Source organism: Chaetodon auriga, chromosome 14 (genome assembly GCF_051107435.1).
Source record: "Chaetodon auriga isolate fChaAug3 chromosome 14, fChaAug3.hap1, whole genome shotgun sequence".
Taxonomy (NCBI): Eukaryota; Metazoa; Chordata; class Actinopteri; order Chaetodontiformes; family Chaetodontidae; genus Chaetodon; species Chaetodon auriga.
Genome location: NC_135087.1, coordinates 17,637,356 through 17,658,640, shown reverse-complemented (window position 1 = coordinate 17,658,640; position 21,285 = coordinate 17,637,356). Strand labels below are relative to the sequence as shown.

At 41.4% G+C, this 21,285-nt stretch overlaps 3 protein-coding genes across 3 annotated transcripts; all 3 read left to right on the top strand.

Moving 5' to 3' along the window:
• Positions 1–215: 215 nt before the first annotated feature.
• cd93 (CD93 molecule) lies at positions 216–5,960 on the top strand. The gene has a single exon (XM_076749478.1). It carries the CDS (start codon positions 323–325, stop codon positions 2,024–2,026), a length of 1,704 nt encoding a protein of 567 aa, XP_076605593.1. The 5' UTR covers positions 216–322; the 3' UTR covers positions 2,027–5,960.
• LOC143332183 (thrombomodulin-like) lies at positions 4,092–5,960 on the top strand. Its single transcript, XM_076749479.1, has one exon. The coding sequence runs from the start codon at positions 4,223–4,225 to the stop codon at positions 5,351–5,353; it is 1,131 nt and encodes a 376-aa protein (XP_076605594.1). The 5' UTR covers positions 4,092–4,222; the 3' UTR covers positions 5,354–5,960.
• A 2,833-nt stretch (positions 5,961–8,793) lies between these two features.
• On the top strand, positions 8,794–17,029 carry gnmt (glycine N-methyltransferase). The gene is made up of 6 exons (XM_076749605.1): positions 8,794–9,142; positions 12,209–12,336; positions 12,493–12,606; positions 12,778–12,920; positions 14,095–14,216; positions 14,490–17,029. Exons 1-6 carry the CDS (start codon positions 8,934–8,936, stop codon positions 14,659–14,661), a joined length of 888 nt encoding a protein of 295 aa, XP_076605720.1. The 5' UTR covers positions 8,794–8,933; the 3' UTR covers positions 14,662–17,029.
• Positions 17,030–21,285: the final 4,256 nt, after the last annotated feature.

Sequence of the window (21,285 nt, the reverse complement as noted above, 5' to 3'; positions counted from 1 at the left end):
ATTAAGGGAGTCAGCTTAAATGCCTAAAACCTACTGTGGCCGGAGACATCTGGAGAAGCAGTCAAAACATTGCATAGCCTGCCATTGTTTTGTATTTCAAAACGGAACAGGTCACCGGGGAGGAGAAAGAAGGAACCCATAACTGCTGCTAAACATGGTTTCCGTCTTTAGTTTGTGTCCCAAACAGGATACCGGAGCATGAATGTTCGTTTGAGACCCGCACCACTTGTTTTTGGCTACGCATGGACAATCACATATTGGTCACATTTTACCCCAAACCTCCTAGGGACCTTCTGGATATGCGCTTATTTTGTTGATCTCTATGGCAATTATGTTTTTGATTTTCCTACTGCCGCTCATCAACAGCTTTGAGGGTGTCGCTGGAGCTGAACATGAGACACTGTGCACCTCTAACGCCTGCTTCACCCTGCATATGGACACGGGGAGCTTTGAAAAGGCCCATCAGAGCTGTGTCCACAACGGAGGTTATCTGATGACAGTCAGAGACAGAGAAGAAGAGCATGTGCTGCACTCTCTTCTCTCACAAATCCAAAGGCAACGTCAGGACAGGGCACTTGACTTTTGGATTGGATTAAAACTGCACAGAGGGGACTGTGTGTTAGCTGGCAAGACTCTTAGGGGTTTTAAGTGGGTATCTGGGAAGAAAGATTCCCATTACTCCAACTGGGAAAAAGAACCTGTGGCCACATGCACAGAGGAGAGATGTGTGATGGTTCATTACTCTTTCTCAGGAGAGAACCAACTCAAATGGACTGCTAGACCTTGCAAAAGCCCTGCGTTTTATGCATGTAAGTTTTACTTTAAGGGAATGTGCAAACCTTTGGTTCTGTTGGGACCTGGACAAATAACCTACACAGCACCCTTCTCAGAAGAGCCACAGAGAACTGAAATGCAATCATTTCCACTTGGAACTTATGCTGACATTTTATGTAGCGACCAGAAGCCTCACTACTCCGTCTGCGCGGGGACGGACGGTATCTATCGCTGGAACGTCCCCGGTCCATTCTGCAAAACAGGAAAGCAAAACTGCACGATCAACAACGGCGGATGTGAACATTTGTGCCATCAGGATGCAGATGGGGTTCGATGCTTTTGTAAAGAAGGTTACAGCTTGGATGAGGATGGATTCACTTGCGGGATAAAAGACTTGTGTGCTGTTGACACCTGTGAGCATCAGTGCGTGATGGGAGAGTCTGGACATTCCTGCAAATGTCGAGAAGGCTTCAAACTGGATGCAAACCAGCGCAACTGCTCTGACATTGATGAGTGCCAGTCACAAGCCTGCGAGCATCATTTGTGCGTAAATACTCAAGGCAGTTACACATGTGCATGTAAAAATGGCTACAAAATGGTAGACGGTAAGTGCACGGATAGAGATGAGTGCGCCGAACAGACATGTGACCACGGCTGCTCAAACAGTATTGGGTCGTTCTCCTGTCACTGCAATCAAGGCTTCACTTTATCCGAGGATGGCCGCTCATGTGTGGACATTGATGAATGCGTCAGTAATCGCTGTCGGTTCAAATGTGTCAATACTGTAGGTAGCTTCTTGTGCACCTGCCCGCAAGGCCTGATGACTGATGGATTGACTTGTGCTCCAGATGTGACAGAAAAATCAGCTGAATCATCAGATGACACAGCTGAAAAGGAAACGCAAGAAAACTTCACTGAGTCTTTAACCAGAACCACAGTGGAGCTGCAGCACCAGTCCCCTCACACTGATGCTCCGCTTCCTGACCTGGTGAACGTGACGCAGAGCAACACGTCCTCAGTGACAAGCTTTGCCAATACAATAAATGCCAGGGTGATAATCTGCGTCCTTGGTTCAGTCATTCCTCTGCTGCTTTTGGTCGCAGTGACTCTGGCTATTGCAATTTTTCGATGCAGCCGCTCCAAAAAAGAAGCCAAGAAGAATACCACTACAGATGGCTACTGCTGGGTTTCCTCTGGTTTGGATCCACGTTTAGAGAAACTATATGAGTCCATCTTGACTGATGACCTATGACATGACAGTGGTGACGAAGACTAGCTTCATGGATTGTTATGTTTATTTATGTAATTTATGTTCTTTCAGCCTCTCTAGGTCAGGCTTTGTGTTGTGTAAAATTATAGCATATCAAATCACAAATAAGAAAAAACGTATGTACATACAGTATGTACAGCAGGAACATGGTTGATAAAAATAGTAAATAGCAAATATGAGTATGTGTTTGTTGGTCAGTTATGAGGAGGCTGTGAGGGGTCTGTGGAGTAAGTGGGTGTAAAGAACTTTAGACTGGGTCCCAGAGGATTCCAGAGAGTTTTGATTTGGGTTTAACAGTGAGAAAGTTGTACTAGAGTGTACTGTTGAAATTGAGCATTTTAAGGTTAATATCAACTAATTTTGTGAATAGTTTTTTCTTAACTGGTCACATTTTCTGCTATTCTAGCAATAGACTGTGGTGATGTTGTAATGTACCATTGCCTGTTCACTAAGCCCGTGATCAAGAGCATGTTGTCTGTGGTGCCTCATTCAGATGACATCAAAAGTATATACATTATGTTCATCTGTCCATACCACATGGCAGAGGTGGAAGAATTCAAGTTGTTTACTTAAAAGACTGGTGTGTTAGATTTAGGGGATCTATTGGCATAACATAGTAGACATGGGTTATAATATTCATAGCTGTTTTCATCAGTGTACAATCACCTGAAAACAAGAATCTTTGTGTTTTTGATATCTTAGAAAGAGCTCTTTATATCTACAGAGGGAGTGGGTCCTCTTCCACTGCCATGGTTCTACTACAGCCCAGGACAGATGAACCAAACAGTGGAGGGAGGGACAAGGAGTATTCAGTTGGTTGCTTTGCACGACCTCACCACTAGATGTCACCAAATCCTGCACACTGGACCTTTTGAACCTGCAAAACAGATTTTTTTTTTTTTTTTTTTTTTTATGGCCACTGCAGAAAGTTTTCGAACACTGTTCACATATCATCTCCTTTAACGCTGATAGGGCAAACCTGTTGCTTATTTACACACAGCAGTTATGAAGTAACAATATCATTCATTTGGAGTCTCGTTTATGGCATCAGGTGTACATAAATTCATAACACAGACACTCTTTAAGCTCTTATTGCAGTCTCTCCCAACCCTTGGGGCAAATATTTGTCTGCTGTTTGACGTTAGGCGGTGCGGTGGCACAGCAGGTAGTGCGCGTGCCTCACGGCAAGAAGGTTGCCTGTTCGATCCCTGGGTGAAGTTGTATGCATGTTGCATGTTCCTCCCGTGCATGCGTGGGTTGTCCGGCTTCCTCCCACAGACCAAAAACATGCTCATTAGGTTAATTGGTGACTCTAAATTGCCCTTAGGTGTGAGTGTGAATGGTTGTCTGTCTCTATATGTGGCCCTGCTATCAGCTGGGATAGGCTCCAACCCCCTCTGCAACCCCGAAAGGGATAGTCGGGTATAGAAGATGAATGAATGTTTGATGCTAATTGGGTAGAGTTGTTTTTTTTTTGTTTTTTTTTTGTTTTTTCCAGAAAACAGCTTCTTACAGTGGCAGAAAATGAAACTTTTGTGAACTATAGCAGGAAATTTGAAGCTAAACTTTGAGGCGAAACTCAGACAGATTCAGGTGATAATTCTCTGAGGGTTCATCATTATGAGCACACCCTTTCACACTGTCACATTGTTTTCACATCGTCATCAGATACACTGTTATCATAAAAATATTGATTATAGCTGCATTAAGCACATATAGTGGATTAAAATGCACAGTATTTGCATCTGAAATGTAGTGGAAAAATGCAACACTTGAGCACATCCTTGTCACATCCTTACTTCCCACCACTATCACAAGATCCATTTGTGCTCAAACCAACTAAATACATTTAACTTGCTGAATGTTGATGTTGTGATGTAATAAAAACACATGCACCCCAGAGTGTCAAATAAATATATGTGAAGTGATGATAAATTCAAAACAGAAATAAATTGTTCTGAAATCTCAATAGGTTTTTTTTTTTTCCTGTATTCATCATGATCGTTGCCTTCACCAACCTTGGAAAAGAACAGCAGTCCAACCTAATCTCTCTTCCTTCCTGTCTTTAACTTTGTCATTGTCCTGAGGGGTGTTGCTTCCTGAGTAGGTAGCCACAAGCTCTAAATTCTCCTCAACTTTAGCCAGCCATCATTATGAGAAGATATACTGCACAACATCATGACTGTGTTTGAGCCAGTGCGGGTAATAAGAATGACTGTCTTGATTTCAGTTATTTTTTTATTGTCTATTAAGACAGGATTATGCATGAAGCAGACTGGCAACTGCAGGCCTTTTTGTACTGGGAGTGACTGCATAACTTTACATCAAGACAGAGTGGATTTTCAAACAGCTGAAGAAGCATGCCGTGTCGGGCGTGGAGAACTGGTGACATTTCAGCTTGATGCAGATCGCAGCATCCTTGACATTTTGAGTCAAGAATTGCATGGAAACTTCTGGATTGGACTGCGTTTACCGGCTGGCGCCTGCAGCAACCTTTCGACTCCACTGAGAGGCTACGAGTCGGCCTCTGGTCCTATTCACAGGAGCTTTAGTCCATCCTTCAGCAACTGGAAAGACAATTTTAAAGTCTGCTCTCCACGCTGTGTGTCACTTTCAAACGATCAAAAGTGGACAGAGAGGCTCTGCTCGGACAAAACTGACGGGTTTCTGTGCAGAACAAAGCTCAAAGATGCATGCCGGGAACAAGAATTATCAGATGCAATTGTTTTCCAAAGTTCCGAAGGCTGTTCAAGTGGCCCTTGTGAGCATACATGCACAGATGTAAAAGGAGGATATAAATGCTCTTGTTTCAAAGGATATATCCCAGACAGCAAGAATCCCAGGCAGTGCAAAATCCACTGTGCACAACAGAAATGCCCCGCGCTATGTGACAGATACGGTGATTGCTACTGCCCTGATGGCTTCCTAAAAAGTGACAAATTTTGTGCGGACATTGATGAATGTTTGATGGATGGATGTGATCAGGAGTGTAAAAACACATTTGGAAGTTTTGTGTGCTCCTGCAGAGAAGGATTTGAGCTTAAAGATCAAGTCAAATGCATCAAGGCGACTCCTGTTGTCGTAGGTTTAGTTAAACCAGCCGCCACTAACGACACGCTGAAGGGTTCTTCTGCTCCTGCCGGTGGTTTTGTCTGGATATGGATTTTTGTTGCCCTTGCTGTGATAGTTTTTATAATTGCAATGCGGTTTTATGTTGTTAAGCGTCAGAAGCGCAGAGAACAAAACTCCAATCAACACTCTTCTGCTCCCGTGGACAACATTGAGTGTCAAGTTCAGTCCAAGACATGATGCACGTTGACTTTGCTGGTCCCTGAAGCATTTACAGTTTGAGAGACTTTTGTACTCACTCATCACATTTATCAGATGGCTGCAGTAGTTTTTGAGTCTCTGATTCTCGAGTTTAGGTAATGCATCATGAATTCTTAAAATAAGCACTAATATACAATTCCAGTGCTAATATACAGTGATAGTTGAAAAGTCTTAACCGTTCTCATTTTCTGAGCTTATCATGAATTTCATATGTAAAGTGTTAATCTGCAAAGCAATTATTCAGTAAAACTGTCAGACAGAGAGCCAGCAGCAGTTTACACAAGTAAAGTAAAAAGTGAGATGAGGTTTATTAGAGGAAATCTCTCAAAATGGAAATTCTCAAGGGAAATGTCAACTCCTTAAAATTATACTTCCATACATTACTGTGTTCTTTTCAGGGCTGACTTTTTCTTTATAAGGTCAAGATTAATGTTGGCACCTTTGCATGTAACTGTTTGTAAAATAAGGCTTTTGAAGTACGTAACTCCAGTGGTCTTTACTGTGAGACAATAGAGGGTGGTTTCATTTTGTGGTCATTTATGTAACTTGGCCTTAAATTAAAATTTGAATTCATTCACTCACAACAACAATTCATTGTTGGCATCATTCTTGTCCTTAGAGCGCCATCTACTGTTCTTTTGAGCACACTGCTGAAAAGGTGAGAAAACCTGTTACACAACAGGGACACAGGTGGCTTCCTGATTTCCTGACAAAACCTTTTATTTTGAAATCAGCCACTGCGTTAAAGCGCATATAAACTGTTAGCGTGCTTCTTTTCTAGTAAATCCTTATAAGTCACAGAAGGAAAAGCACAAAAAATAAATGATACAGCCATTCACAACTGTATTATTTTATTTCAATTAAAATTAAGTTTTAAAATGAAGAAATAGTTTCAGTTCACATGCAGTCATGGCTAACTGGGATACTTCACCAGAGCCTTTGTTAATGTTATCAATAACTCTTTTCCTACTATGACGAGTCACATTGTCTTCTGCATCATTTCCATTATTGTTAAGTGTTGTCATCAGCCTTATTTCCACAACTATTATTAAACACTGGTCAGTCACTCAGTGGTTTTCTGTACAAATTTCACAATAAAATCAGATGACCATTGAAACTGCACTGTAAGATGCAAAAGAAAAAATGTTGGAGCCTCTAACAGTGGTATCAGTTCAAAAGTCATGGTCATTCAGCCTTTTATTGGTATTTTATTGGTATTGGTCAATTAATAATCCAACAGAATAAAGGGAGTCTATTATACTCATGCTCCTTTTACTGGGCCTTAAAATCAAATAACGACCTCTCCTCACTGATTATAAGGAAACATCAGAACACAGATAGACCTGAACGAGTCCCCACAAGTCTTTGTACAGCTTCCACGAGATATTACCACTGAAACATTTTTTTGTGGCAGCACCTAACCAACTACCAATAATCAATTACCCCCTATTCACATTGTCCTATAGCAGAGTTCCCTATTGTTCCAGGTCTGAGTCCCAAACAGATTCCAAGCAGGAGGGAAAACCTTGACCATCATAGAGCACAGGCCTTATCTCTGTCAGTCCCTTTAGGTCTGTAAAAGTGTTTCCTCTTTTCTCTGAGAAAAGAAGCACACCAGATAAGACTGCTGTTAAACAAGAACTACAGTATGGAATTAGTGAGGAAAACATGCTTGTGAAGACCAGCGGCGACACAAACATTATCATGTGCTTGAGAAAGTGGGAAAAAAAGAACAGACAAATACCTATAACCCTATAACTACTGAAAACAGTGAAGGGCGTGGTCCAAATCATTCTGAATAAGGTCCCGCTGCAGTCAGGATTAGCACAGTGGTACATTTTTAATGCGTTGGCTCCGTACACCAGCACAGTGACGTTGCAGTTTAACAGTGACTATGAGCACCGACTCAGCTTTGACATGAGGGCTTGTGAATTTAATGTAAATAAAGTGATCATATCATGATATGTTCCTTGATATTAAGACTGTACATTGCTGTCATTACTTTCTGCCTGTTTTGAGCCTTTTTACCTTTAGTCTAGTCTTCAGCAAGTAAAATGCATGCTCAGTTGAATTCAGGGCAGGTGATCAAGTTGGCTAATTTCATGTACAAGCAGAAAACTTTCTACAAAACTTTCACAGTGCCGACTGCCCTGCAATATGACATTTACTGTTCATTTAGGATTTCTAAATGGTCGTATGCAATGCAACATTGTTTGTCCACCCAGCCCTGAAAAGACATAAAGTTTGATTGGCAAATTATGTCTTTTATTAGTCTATATATCTTCGTGTGCACACATAATGACACATTAATAAGCCTGTGTTCCCAGATAGACAAGTTCTAATAATAAAAACAAAACAAAAGAGGGAGGCTGGACATGGAAAATTACAGTGCATCAGCTCTGAGTCGATTAGTTATTGTCTACACTACTGGTTTTGGTGAAACTGAAAGTGTATTTCATCTTATTTTGCCTTTTTTGTTGAAAGTTTGCCTGAGAGACTACAGCCTGGATTGTAAAGAAGGAGTGTCAACTGGTGTTGATAAGACTGGGTGGTACAAACCCAACCTGGATTCCACCGGCTGTGGTAGACGGAATCTCACCTTTGCCAGTAAATATATGTTCTTTTGTGAACTTAATCAGCCAATCACAACAGGAGGAGTTCACATTTTGGGAGGGAACCAAAAACGTTTGGTTGCCTTGCATATGGGCCTGACAGCCTCTGAGAGTTTTAATTTGCCTTCTTTAATGTGGCTTAGTTCTTGCTCTTAATTGTATTGTGTATAATATTGCTTTATTTCAGATATGTTATTGATTTTGGGGATCATAATATAGGCACTCTGTACTTATATAAGTTCTATATAATAAAATTACTAATCATTAGTGTTGCATAAAATTGCAAATAAACCCAACATCTGCTAACTTTATTGCAATTATTTTGTTAAACTTTTACATTATGTTCCCTTAGCAATGTGTCCAAACCGAATGATGAAACGGTAAATGATGAAATGTTTGTGGGTAGAGGCCTCAGGTGATTGGTTCAAGTAGACCCTGAGTTTAGCCTGACAGGCAACACCTTCGTCAGATTTACGTTCAAATTCTTCCTTGTTCGGCACTCTAGCGGACCTTTAACCCCTAACAGGTCGTTGACCCTGATTTGAAGATCTATTACGTAAACTACGTTACTAACGGAACTTGCTGTAGGTTCCCTCATAATGAAATATAGTGTGAAATTTATCCTAGAAGTCTAATTTAGGGGAAAAAAATCGAGTAATCGTAATCTTTAATAGCGTCACGGACGTTTGCTAACGTAAACACGGAAGTGGGAGCAGTCTGCCATTTCCTCAGCCTATCAGAAAGTAGGCGTCAGAGCACGGTAGAGTGTCATTGGGTTAAAGTTTGTGGCCCCAGCGTTACACATATAAATAACAACAGTGTGGGCTAGCATGTGGAGACAGAACCTGTTAGACAAGTAGTCATCTTAATAAACATTTGAAGCACTTAGTATCAAATTCGTTTGAAGTGTAAGCTAAGAGAAAACACTGGCAGGTACAAGCAGCAGCATGTCGGTCGACAGCGTGTTTCGGACCCGTTCTCTCGGTGTGGCCGCCGAGGGTCTTCCTGATCAGTATGCCGACGGCAAAGCAGCGAAAGTCTGGGAGCTGTACATCGGAGACACGCAGAGTAGGACGCAGGAATACAAAAGTTGGGTGGTGTCTTTGCTGAAAGAGCAAGGGGTGCGGAGAGTGCTGGATGTTGCCTGCGGAACAGGGTAATGTCAGGTTATCTGGCGTGGCAGTGAAGTCTCACCAAACTCCATTAAAGATTAGTCCAATTTAATGCATATCCTTGTGTGTAGCAAACGTAACACTCCTAGTCAAAACGTTCGTAGATTTTCTGTATTTGCAACCCACACTCTTTAATTCGGCATTATTTCTGTGCACATTTTTATATAGAATGTCAGTTCTGTTCATTTTCTCCAGCTGTAGCATATTTTGATTTGTAGCGTGTGTGGTAAAATAAGAGATCTGTTGAAAAGTTGCAGTGCCGAATTACGTGCATAGTTATCCGAATTGTATGGATTGACTGCACCTAGTGGTGCACTCGGCGTGCAGTCGCACTGAAGGAGATAATTATGGAACATGCTGATTAAAAGTTAAACAATTTCCCCTCTGGGATCAATAAAGGAATTCTGAAATGTAGGCTCCCATAATTAACCTTCCAGGTGTGTGAGTGGCTGTGGCCATTCTCAATTACAATTGCAATTTGTCATTTTGTCATTTTATCAATGACAAAACTATAAAATGAATATGCAGATCCATAGCAGGGCCTAATTTTGTTGTTGTTTGTTAATGTGAATCTCATATATCTCACGTATATAGATTTTGCAATTTCTGACAAATGTAAGAAGATTTAAAGCTGCATAAATGAATTCATTCTACTTTGTCATGCACAGGGTCAAAAAATTCCTTGTGTAAAAATATTACAATGCTGATTTTGTTCTGTAATGAATGAGTTAGATTATCTTTATAAATAATCAAGTTAGTTTTACTTTACTGGAATTTCAGCTGGCTGAACCTGTTAACTCCGGACAAAATCCGGATTAGGCCAGAGAGCGATGAATGAAAGTGCAGAGTTGCACCAGCCGCTGGGCCAGTTCCTGCCTCCAGCAGCAGCCTGTGATTGAGACATGTAGAGGAAAAGTGTTTTATGTCACAGCTAAGAAGGATTATGTGGCCTAATCAAGATGAACTGTATTAAAATTAGAAGTAAAACTAGAAGCTGGCTGTGGAATGTCATGTGTATGGCAGCAGATCTGTGCTGGTGCTTGATGAGCTGGTTCTGGGTTGCTGCTGGGGGTTTTGACTGGTTCCCTGCCATCTGTTTACCTCTGCTGATAGTCTATCTGTGCTCTGGGACAGCAGCAAGGCCATTGACTGATCTCAGACAGGAAGACAACATACTTTAACCTGTCAGCCTCACTTCTCAGTTAACCTCAATTGGTCTTTCTGCCTGTGAGAAATTGTGCTGGAGATGCAATATTAGCATTTATTTTTGTAATTTAATGACATGCACACCAGATTTTTAATTTTTATTACAGCCACATAGATATCATGGAGATAATCTTTTTTTTTTTTTATCATAAAACGCTCCATTCTTTTTCAACAGCACAATCGTTTGCATCTCAAAAGTAAACATTGTAAAGCTTCATATCTCACAGAGCACTGCATGCTGGGATGTGTTCATCCTGTATGGAGGGATTCAGCGCACAGACTCTGACCCCATTCCATAGTATGTCTCAGTCGCACGACCATCTGGGGCGATGTAAACACGCTCATAGTGGAATGAGGTTACAAATGGCCTCACTATTTTTGGCTGTCGAAATGTGCCCGCAAGGCCGGGATTTCCAGTTGTTCTGTCATCAGATTCAGAGGCAACTTATGCAAGAGCGGAGGAAGCTTAAAATCAGGCTTTCAGTGAAGGATATAATCATTGCCACTTTCATATGATTTGCCTTTGTCTGAACCAGATTCATTGCCTTCAGATTCATTGCAAGTTAATCAAAGCTTGTCAGGAAGTCACCTTAACCTCAAGCCGTAGTGGTTTGTTCAGTCTCAGCCTTCTGCGTGCAGACTGTTGCTGTCTGTATGTCTTATGCCTCCATAAATGCAATATGTCTGGAACGCCTGGAGGAAAATTTCATTACATCTGGCGAAAACGTCCATTTGGACTCAACGATGAGCTGATAAAAAGCTGGTGGTGAGAGGTCACTGCAACCATGTAAACACGTTTTTGAGCGTAATTCAAGAATTCATACAGCAGTTATGAAAAAAAAATTGTTGTTGACAATTTACACTCAGAAGGTCAAAGGTCAGCTTCACTGTGACACCAGAACTCAGGAACAGAAGGGCAGATTGTGGCCATAGTTCACATTTGGTCAGATACTGAATTGTAATCTTGGGTGTCCACCTTGAAACTGTGCTGATTGGTCCAATGGTCCATGTTTTCAGTTAGAAGCTTCTTTACAGCAGCATCCAGCACAAGCTGGTTCTGCTGATACTGAGCTTCAGGTGATTGTTGTTGCACCATGTGATGAAGCTCTCCATCAGTCCTCTGGAAAAAAAAAACAGTCTCTAAGTGAAGACAGCATGTTTCTCACTGGAAGTGATTCACTGGAATCATACATGTCAATATAATGAGAATTTCCATTCCACCAATAGACACTTTAATTAAAGCCCTTCAGAGTCTTCACTACATGTATTATATGAGTCTGGACCCACATGGATGTTCAGTGAACTGCAGCTTGACTGTTGAGCAGGCATACAAGCGTGAGGCGTTAAGTCTAGTTTATACATTTCTCTGTTGTTGTATATTGTCTTGCAGTCACTCAGTTGTTGTTAATGATTTCAGTGTGCTGCCTTTTTCAGGTCACTGTCCAGTGAATCTGGCTCCTCTCATTCATTCATTCATTTTATTAACGTGGTGTTTCAATTTGATTCTGTCCGTTGAATTTTTCCATAGCTCTTCCTCATTGTTTAACATTAACTCACAACTAGTTACAATTTTGGAAACTTTGGTCTAAGTTCATGTTGTTCTGGCTGTTATTTAAGCACCAGGAGTTACAGTGGCGGCGACAGAGATTCATTTCTTTCTTTTGGGCTAAACTAAGATATGGCTCTGATGAGATATGACTGCAGAAGACTGGAAATTGTCGTGCACAGAGCGTGCAGGATGAAGGCTGAACAATAACTGGTTAACAGACATAAAAAGTTGACCCGAGCTGCACTCTAATTTACGCGGCGTGTGTTTTTGTTTTTTGTTTTTTTTTAATTTGTAGAGTTGACTCCATTATGTTGGTGGAGGAGGGGTTTAATATGGTGAGCGTGGATGCCAGCGACAAAATGCTCAAGTATGCGCTGAAGTCAAGATGGGAGAGGAGAAAAGAACCAGCTTTTGACCAGTGGGGTACGCCGTCTTTTAATACGATTACATTTCTGAATGTTCAGAGCTGAGCACCATATTTTAAGTCTGAGTGCTCTCACATTTAATGTCAGACCGGCAACCTCACGTTTTCCTCCTGGTGTTTTACTCTTCAGCCGTTCTTTCCCCTCTTACCCTCAGTGATCGAAGAGGCCAACTGGTTGACGTTATCAGACGACATTCAGAAACCGGGGAATGGCTTTGATGCTGTTATCTGCCTGGGCAACTCATTCGCTCACCTACCAGACTTTAAAGGTACGTGAGAGATAAAGTCTGTGTCATAAATGCTTTTCCTGACGACCTTTTCAATATTGTTTCATATAAACAACAACGTCAAGCCACCAACACATCAAACATCGTGACTGAGTTGAAGATCGTTTTTGTTGATTGTGCATGATCGTGTTCGTGATGTTGTGTTGCTCTCAGGGGACCAGAGTGACCAAAAGTTGGCCCTTCAGAACATTGCCAGTATGGTCAGACCAGGTGGGATCCTCATCATTGACCACCGTAATTACGACTACATCCTGGAGACCGGCCGGGCACCACAAGGGAAAAATATCTACTATAAGGTACCAGACTTAAAGGAGTTTGTTCCAGACGTCATTCCCTGTGTCCAAAATACTGCTGCGATCTCTCTCATTCATCTTGTCCATAGTGTCGTGCCTGCAGACAGTATGGACAAGCAGAGCAGCAGCAACGCCATTGTGTGTGGTTTTAAAAAACAATGGCTGTCCTCAACAGTCTGGGGTAAAATGTCAGGAATCTAATGGTGCTTTTAAGTGTCTTTCTCAGTTGTTCATTTTGCCTGTTTAGCATGTCCAACAGGCTAAACAGGCAAAATATTGAATGATTCCCCAAGAAAGCTGACATGCAATACAAGTTTGTAAGAGACTACTTAAAGATGTCAAAAGAAGAAGAAAAGTTAAACGGTACATTAAAAGCCAGTTTTTTATCTTCATTTCTGCACTACTTGGCTCTTCACTGCCATGTGAGGAGGACTCGGACAGACAGTGTTGTTCATGAATGGTTTATTTACGCCATCCCTGGCAGCAGCTGAGTTTAAGACCTAAATCTCTATTCAGAACCTGCCGGATATTGTGAGATTTCCAATGAAATTGGCGCCAGAGAAAACAGGGAAATGTGCGTGAAATTGTCGGGTTTTTAGGACTGCTTTGGTAAATAGGGAGAAAACTGATGAGGTCAGGAGTACTGAGGAAGAAAGGCCGTTTGGGAAGGTGGAAAAATAAGAAAATGAGTTAAGTGTGTACATATGCAGTATATACATAGATACGTATATACTGTATTTAATGTGGTATAGTACCATGACAGCATGTGTTTGGGTTCAGACATCTAAATATGAATGAAACAACCAGTCTATTGACAACAGCTGAAAGATACGATAAATATAAAGACATAACAGCAGGCGCCAACAGGAATGAGCCATATTTGCTTTACTTCATTTTCCTCCAAGCAAGTTCTGTGTTCTTTAATCCAGCCGAAGTAGGAAGTATCCAGCTGGTGGGCCTAAATGTGAATACTAAATCAACAGTCACGTGCTACAGCAAAATCCACTGCTGATGCCCGTGAAGTCCCACAGTCTGCTCTCTGCTTCCTGGATTTTGTTCACTCACTTCTAATCAGGCTTCAGTTCTGCTCACTTTTGGCCATCAGTGCAGGAAAGAGTAAAAGGTCGCGAGAAGTGTTTAATGGCGTTTAATACTGTGTGTCTGTGTCGTGTTGCAGAGTGATCTACCTCAGGACATCTCCACCTCGGTGCTCTGGGTCAACAGTAAGCCCCATATGATCACTCTGGACTACACCATCCACGTGCCCCAGGCCGCCCTCCACCATCTTCCTGAAGTCAGGTAGGTCAGCGCTCAGACGCGTCAACAAAAACACTGAGGGCAGCATGACAGTGCGACAGCGACGCTCAAGGTGTCCTATCATGTCAGGAGACCCACCAGTGGGATGTTATTGTTGCATTTGATATCTGTCTCACAGTCTGGGCTCTTGTGAGGAGTCCTTCACAGTCAAGGTCGACGGACTGTCTCACCAGACATGTTAGACACAATAAAAAGTACCTTCATTGGGTGGTTGGAGGAGTCTTGATGTGTGCATGCTCTGTTGGTCCTCCCCAGTAAATTCCGTCTGTCCTACTACCCTCATCGTCTGGAGACCTTCAAAGCGTTGCTGAATGAGGCCTTCAATGGCAAAATGGAGCACAGCGTGTACGGGGATTTCCAAACCTACGTTCCTGGCCAGACCAAGGCCCCGTGCTACTTCATCCATGTCTGCAAGAAGACCGCCTAAGAGCCAGACCCACCAGCTTCCTACACACACACACACACACACACACACACACACACACTGCTGGGAAAACAATAGTTCTCTCTCTAAGTCCCAACATGTTCTTACGGTTCTCCAGATTTGGGCAAAATCATATTTGAATATGTTTTTTTAAATATTTAATCTTAGATTTCTTGTAAAAAAAAAAAAATTCTTTACTTTTTTTTTTTTTTTTAAAGAATACTGAAAAGTACATAAGATTTTGGTCGATTGACTCTTTGGTCACTTTACCAGGTGATGATCACATGGGCGCCAAAATCATCATGATGGTTTGTGACTGCAGTGTCCAGTCTTCATACATGAGGTGGCATTATCATCATCATCATCATACAAGAAAATGTGTTGTCAGCACTTTTTATGGATGGAAACAATTTCTCTGTTTTTAAAATTATGTATGCTAAAATATTTAAGGACCAGTGTCAGATTGAGGGGATTTGTTGCAGGTCCTGCCATGTTGCACCACCGTGGACAGGCCTTTAGCTTTTTTTTTTTTTTTTTTTTTTTTCCCTTTGGACGTAGGTTTTCCTATCCTACACACTGGTCCTGGTCAACATGCGGTTGATTCTGATCTCTCTTTTCACTTCAAACACAGTGTGTTCCTTAAACTCCCAAATAGTTAGAAAAATCTATTCCAAATTTGTCAGACCACTGTTTTTTTGCCCATATCTGGTATCTTGTGAATGTGCTGTGTGATGCTTTTGTGTTCTGCCCGTTTCTGTTTCCTCCCTGCTTCCCGCCTCTCTGAACATGGATATCCGCCGTGAACTCTTTTTGAAATGGTGCTGTATCAGTAGTGATATTCCTCATGATGGAATGCTTGGCATTAATCGCCAGTAATTGCTAAGATGTATTCTTAGACAGTTGCGCTTTATAAGTTTACCACAAGAGTCTTAAAAACATCTGTTGTTTTATTTGTATTTTTGAGCTGGAAAAGGAAAGAGAAGCTGATCTCATTCTGACTTGCTGCCTTTCTTTGAATTCAGATCTGTGACAGTCGCAGTACGATGGCAGTTTGAATGCGTCACTTCATTAGCCTTACTTCCATGACAGTCTCCCCACGTTCAGCTTCATTTTTCATTGGCGACACTTAAAGTTGGGGTGAGTCATTCCAGAGAAAGGGTGTTGATATTGCCATCTCTCCTGCTTCACAAGGTGATTACATGTTAGAGCACCTTGTCCCGTGCACAAGCACGAACACCACCCGTCGCTGATTGGCTGGGATACTGCTGTGCCCGAGCCGCTTTGTTTCTTTCCCATCTACAGAGCACACACAGAACAGACAGCTAGCAGGCCGTGAAATAATCTTTCTCCAGAGTGACTCAGCCCACCTTTAAGTGAGACCAGAGAACAGCCAGTGAAGATTGTGAATCACCCTGAAACCTTAAAAGTCCTGGTTAACCTGCTCAGAGTGTCACTGACGGTCAGTCCAGTCAAGGTTCCTCCACCCTGAAGTGCCCTTGACTACCTCACCAAATCCCTACTTGCACCAGTGCTAACTGACCTCTGACCTCTCTGAAGCAGGACAACAAATCAGGATATTTTCCACTGAAGCCTGCTCTTCAGAGACTGGCAGAAGGCTTCTCCTGTTTAATGGAATTTGCCTTTTTTGTGCAATTTAGGTTTTCTTTAACTAGTTTAGTTTACTAGTTTAACAATTCATCCAAAAGTCCCACCAGAATCACTTCAGGAATACCCAAAAAGCCAGTTACTCTAAGCTGAGTCTAACAAACTGGTTCAAAACAAACCAAAATGAAATTGCGTTTCAGTAGTAACTTGGAAAAAAACACTTAAATTGTGTCACCAACCAAAGATATTTGAAAAGTGTCAACCTTTGGCACAAAAGTAGGATAAACTTGAATGTTGTTCAATTGATCAATACAGTCCATGTGTCAGATAATTGAGTTTACCCAAATAATGCGAGGAACATGGTGGAAGAGTCATTTATTTTGCTGTATTGTCTAAGTTCAAATACGTTTTGCTTTGATACCAAATTAAAAATGTGTTTTTCCTTGGAATGAGACAGGAGCTCTACCAGAGAGAAATCAAATATTATCACTACCCCTGCTGTTTGCCGAAGCAAGGCCGCATGGTGCGTTCAAATGTTGTGCCAGTGCCTCGTGTAGAACAAAATGTGCAGTAAAACGCGGTACTTTGTGATTGAGATCAACAGTAGGTTCCAAATGTGCTCCGAATGGCTCGATGTTTGAGTGGCTTTGAACATTTCTGTGGAGGTGAAGCGATTTCAGAACAGTCTTATTGCCGGTTTAAAAAAAAAGAATGGAAGATTTTTCATAACTGACAGTGATTATTGAAATTCTTTTGCATGAAATAAAAAAAAAACAATTATATAAAAACACTTTTTTAGTGTTGTGTTTCTTCAACATGACTTGACCACCTTACCTCTACAGTAACCACGTCACAGTAAGAGTAAACATATTCAAAACTTGAAGCTCAAACTGAAAGCTGAAAAAGCCCAACAATGTACAATGAAGAAGGCATCAGCATCTTCAGTCTTTTGGCATGGTGCAGCCATATTTTGCATGTGAGATTTATACATGTGGATGAACATATCTGAGAGTTAACACATTAGAAATGCTGTTTGGTTCACGTTGATCACAGGGGCTAACTCAGTGCATCACTGGATCAGTGCAAATGTGACAGTTTCACTCAGTGTTTTCAGAATCGTGATTATGCTGTATAAGCTGGTGACAAAAGTAAAATAGAGTTGCAATCATTTCCGGACATTATAAGACAGTAACTGCTATGTTATTCCATCAAAATGAGCTCCTAAAACCTGAACAAGAGGCGTCATCATCCTCTACGTGCAGAATACTGGCCTGACACAAGAGGGCAGTATTACATTACATGTAACTGTTGAAACGCAGTCAAAATCCCATAGATGAGATCCAGACTCTGTGGTTAAACTTCTGCTTTTTCTCTCTGTGCATGATAAATGTTGTCATTATACCACAGAGATTCTTTAACTTAATCTAAGCAGCCTCATCGTTTATTGTGATTGCTAAACTGATATCTTGCTTTAAAGACCCGAGGCCTTCACACTTAGTCCGCTTTGTCTCACTGTTTTTGTGGAAGATCAAAACCTTTAAGAGCTCCTGTTTTTAACCTCTGCAGCAACAAATGAAAATTCAAACAACACTAGAAAGTTCTTAACCCCAATAAAACACACAGCTTCTTGACCGTCTGACATTTTGTCGGTGAGTGACATTTCCTGCCTTGCCCGTCTGACCTCTGAACGTGAACTTGCTCGCCGTCATCTAGCACGGCTTCCCTCGGCGTGGAGCGTCTGGAGCTCATCTCATCTCATGTCTCCGAGGTATGCTATCAGACTCTGTGGTAGACGGCCGTGCAAGGAGCTGATACACAAACCAGATGTGAGAACCGTTTGCCAGATGTGGCTGCTCTGCTTTGCTTTGCTCCAGTTAGAGGAGTCAAAGTGGTCAACCATGACTGGCTTTACTGGGGAGGATCGCTTTCACAGCACGTCATTGGCCAAATCAAACAAAAACAGAGCGAGCTGAGAGAGAGACGGATTGGCTGGAAAGAGGGAGATGATTAATTATGATTAATAAAGATTACACTGAAGAGCCTTTAAAGGAGAGGAGAAGGAAAGTTGTGAACCGAACTGTTTGTACCATATGTTCTTGTTATAAAATCATTTATTAAGTTTGTATTTGAAGAGGAAATGATTTGTGTGTGTGTGTGTGAGTGCGTGCGCTTCCTGGGGTTCCACATTGAATTCACTATTCAAATTTGGATTTTCTGGCCCCAACATTTGACAAGAAGGTGATGAGATCCAGTCTTCAATACATGCCTTCACAAACCTCCAGGGCTTGTGACATGGCTGGCTGTAGTTTCGGTGCTGTAGCTGTACACCCAGTCATCCAGCTGTTACGCATTTTGTCTTTCTAAACTCTCCGTGTACGGTGGGACATTCCCGGGAAAAAGAAAGTGAAGCAACAGCAGTTTGTTTGGAGTTAATCTTCCGTAACCAGACTTGCATCTTGCGAGGCTCACAGAGGTTTGGAGAATTTCACGCACATTTTTTGGTTAAAAGGACACTATGTTCTGTTGTTGTACTTCAAACCCCTGAAATTACACTGTGGTGATCTTGTTTGTACATAACATAAGCAATATGTGCAATTCCCAGTCTCATTGGAACTCTTTTTGCTTTCTTTATTGCATAAGAAAGACTGTTGATGTAAAAGTGTTTAAAGCTTCACTAATCTATATAACAGTGGATATGTATTCACATACATGGCCACTGTTATATAAGGGGTTCTACAAAGTGACAAACCCACAAAGAGTAGTTACCTGACTCTGCACTTTCCCTCAGCTCTACAGGTTGTTTTGGCCTCTTCCAGTGGGTTGTTTCGGTTTTATAGCGCCCAACTTTAACTTTTTGGTTCACTCTCACCCACAGAGGTCCAGCTATTCTCATCAGTACTGCTTCCAGATGCAGCAGGCAGCTGTTTTCAGCTCTGTTAAACCCACCAAACAACAGACAGACAAAAGTTGGCCAATAGCTGGTGAACTTAGTGGAGCATTAAGCAGCCAAAGAGCCCAATATTAGGAGTGGGTGAAGACCAAAACTGAGCTTAAAGAGTGAATCTTTAGCGACTCCAAATAAATGCTAATGTTGCTGTGTTTGCTACCATATTAACTTTATCCAGTGATAAGTCATCAGTGTTTTGGTTACAGCTTAATTCTGCTGTCACTAAGTGGCTAGTAAAGTAAGAATTTCCTGCTATAAAGGAATAGTACGACATTATGGGACATTTATAATTTGATATCTAGCTGAAAGTGAGATGACTTTTATCCACTTCATTTTTGTAAGGACTAAACAAATGTGTTAAATAGTTTGCTAGTTGCTAATAGTTTGTTACCTTTGGACAGTGCCTAGGCTAGCTGTTTTGAAGTCTTTATGCTAAGCTAAGCTAAGCTGACATTTCTGTAGTCTAAATATGAAGCTACGTCCAGCAGCCTAAGAGCAGTGATCTTCTCATCTAAGTGTGGACAGACAGTGGACAGTAGTATTGCAGTATTTCCCAGAATATCTAAGTATATACATGTTTGTTTATCTTACTATTATTTACCAGTAGCATTTCTCGGTCTAAACAGATTATTAAAAGTGAAAAATATATATAAAAGCCAAAATTCAGCAACCTAGTTTGAGCAGTTCTAGGAAAAAAGAGAGAAAACATAGAAGGATGCCTGATGAATTTCTTAAAATAGGAAAGGATATTGGAAGGAAAGAAGGTGAGAAACAAGTAGTAATAAAACTTTTACATTTTTGCCAACAAAACCATCCAACAAAAATGCCGGGAGGGCTCTGAAAACATGTAAAGGGCTGAAACCGTCGTGGAAAAAGATACAGGAGGTGCTGAAAGAGAAAGAGCTGCGATGGGGAGGGGAAAGAACAGTCAGACAGCATCGAGCTGCTTTCAGTTGCTTCCACTGTGAGTTGCCAGATGATGATTTTCCAGATGTTAGAGGTAGGGGAAGAAAAAAGAGGGGATGTGGAGGAAAAAAAAAAACCCAACTCAAATCCTGATTTTTAATTTTTTTTTTTCTTCTCTTTTTATTTGTCTTCCTCTGAGTTTCCAAGGCTGGCCAGAGCAAAAGCTAAGTGGCTGCATACACTTCAACAAGGTGAGAGGGCCTCTGAGTGCTTTGATAGCCTCTATTAGCCTCACAGCGCTCGCAGAAACAATAGATGTAGAAAAAAATCTGTCGAGCTTGATGGCGCGCTATAAACTCCCTGAACTGCCTTCCCTCTCCTCCACCTCTCCCCTCTTTTTTATGTCTTCCTCCCACATCACTGATCGTTTTCTTTCCAGGGCACATGAGAAATGATGTTTTTATGTGCGTGTGTGTCATGTGATTCCTTACTAAGAGCCTGGCTCTCATTTGTTGTGTGTGTGTGTGTGTGTGTGTGTGTGTGTCGAGGCAGAGAAGCAACACTAAGGAGTCCCAGCTGTCTCTTTCCCAGCTGCCACTGCTTAACTCTTGATGAAAAAAGTGGACACAGTGAAAGAATAGATAGCTTGAACTTGTGCTTTGTTGTATGTGTCAGGTGTTTAAGTGCTGCTCGTATGTATGTGCGCTCACTGTGAGGCGTCCTGCTTTGGTGGAATGTAACTAAGTACATTTACTCAAGTATAGTTAGTCGAGTATTACTTTTACTTTCCTTTCCATTTTGGGCGAATTTATACTTCTACTTCCACTACATCTCAGGGAAATATTGTCATTTTTACTCCACTACACTTGTTTAACAGAGCTAAATAAACTATTTATACTGAGTTGGTAGTATAAAGTAATTAGACCTTAAACATCTACAGCAGTAAAATGCAACATACACGTTATTGCAGCAGTGATATTAATCCAAAAACCCAAAGAGTCTATGAGTACTTTTACTTTGGATACTTTCACTAAAGTTTGTGGTTTGTAGTAGTACCTTTACTTGTAGTGTGAGTATTTTTACAGCGTGATACTGATACTTTTACTCGACTGAAAGATCTGAATACTTCTTCTACCACTGGCGTCATGTGTACATAATGTCTGTGTGTT

Excerpts from the sequence above, each read along its gene's own strand:
- LOC143332183 (XM_076749479.1), top strand. The coding sequence starts at position 4,223 with ATGACTGTGTTTGAGCCAGTGCGGGTAATAAGAATGACTGTCTTGATT.
- gnmt (XM_076749605.1), top strand. The coding sequence starts at position 8,934 with ATGTCGGTCGACAGCGTGTTTCGGACCCGTTCTCTCGGTGTGGCCGCC. Across the intron at positions 9,143-12,208 it reads GATGTTGCCTGCGGAACAGG|AGTTGACTCCATTATGTTGG; the intron begins GTAATGTCAGGT and ends TTTAATTTGTAG. Across the intron at positions 12,607-12,777 it reads TCACCTACCAGACTTTAAAG|GGGACCAGAGTGACCAAAAG; the intron begins GTACGTGAGAGA and ends TGTTGCTCTCAG.
- cd93 (XM_076749478.1), top strand. The coding sequence starts at position 323 with ATGGCAATTATGTTTTTGATTTTCCTACTGCCGCTCATCAACAGCTTT.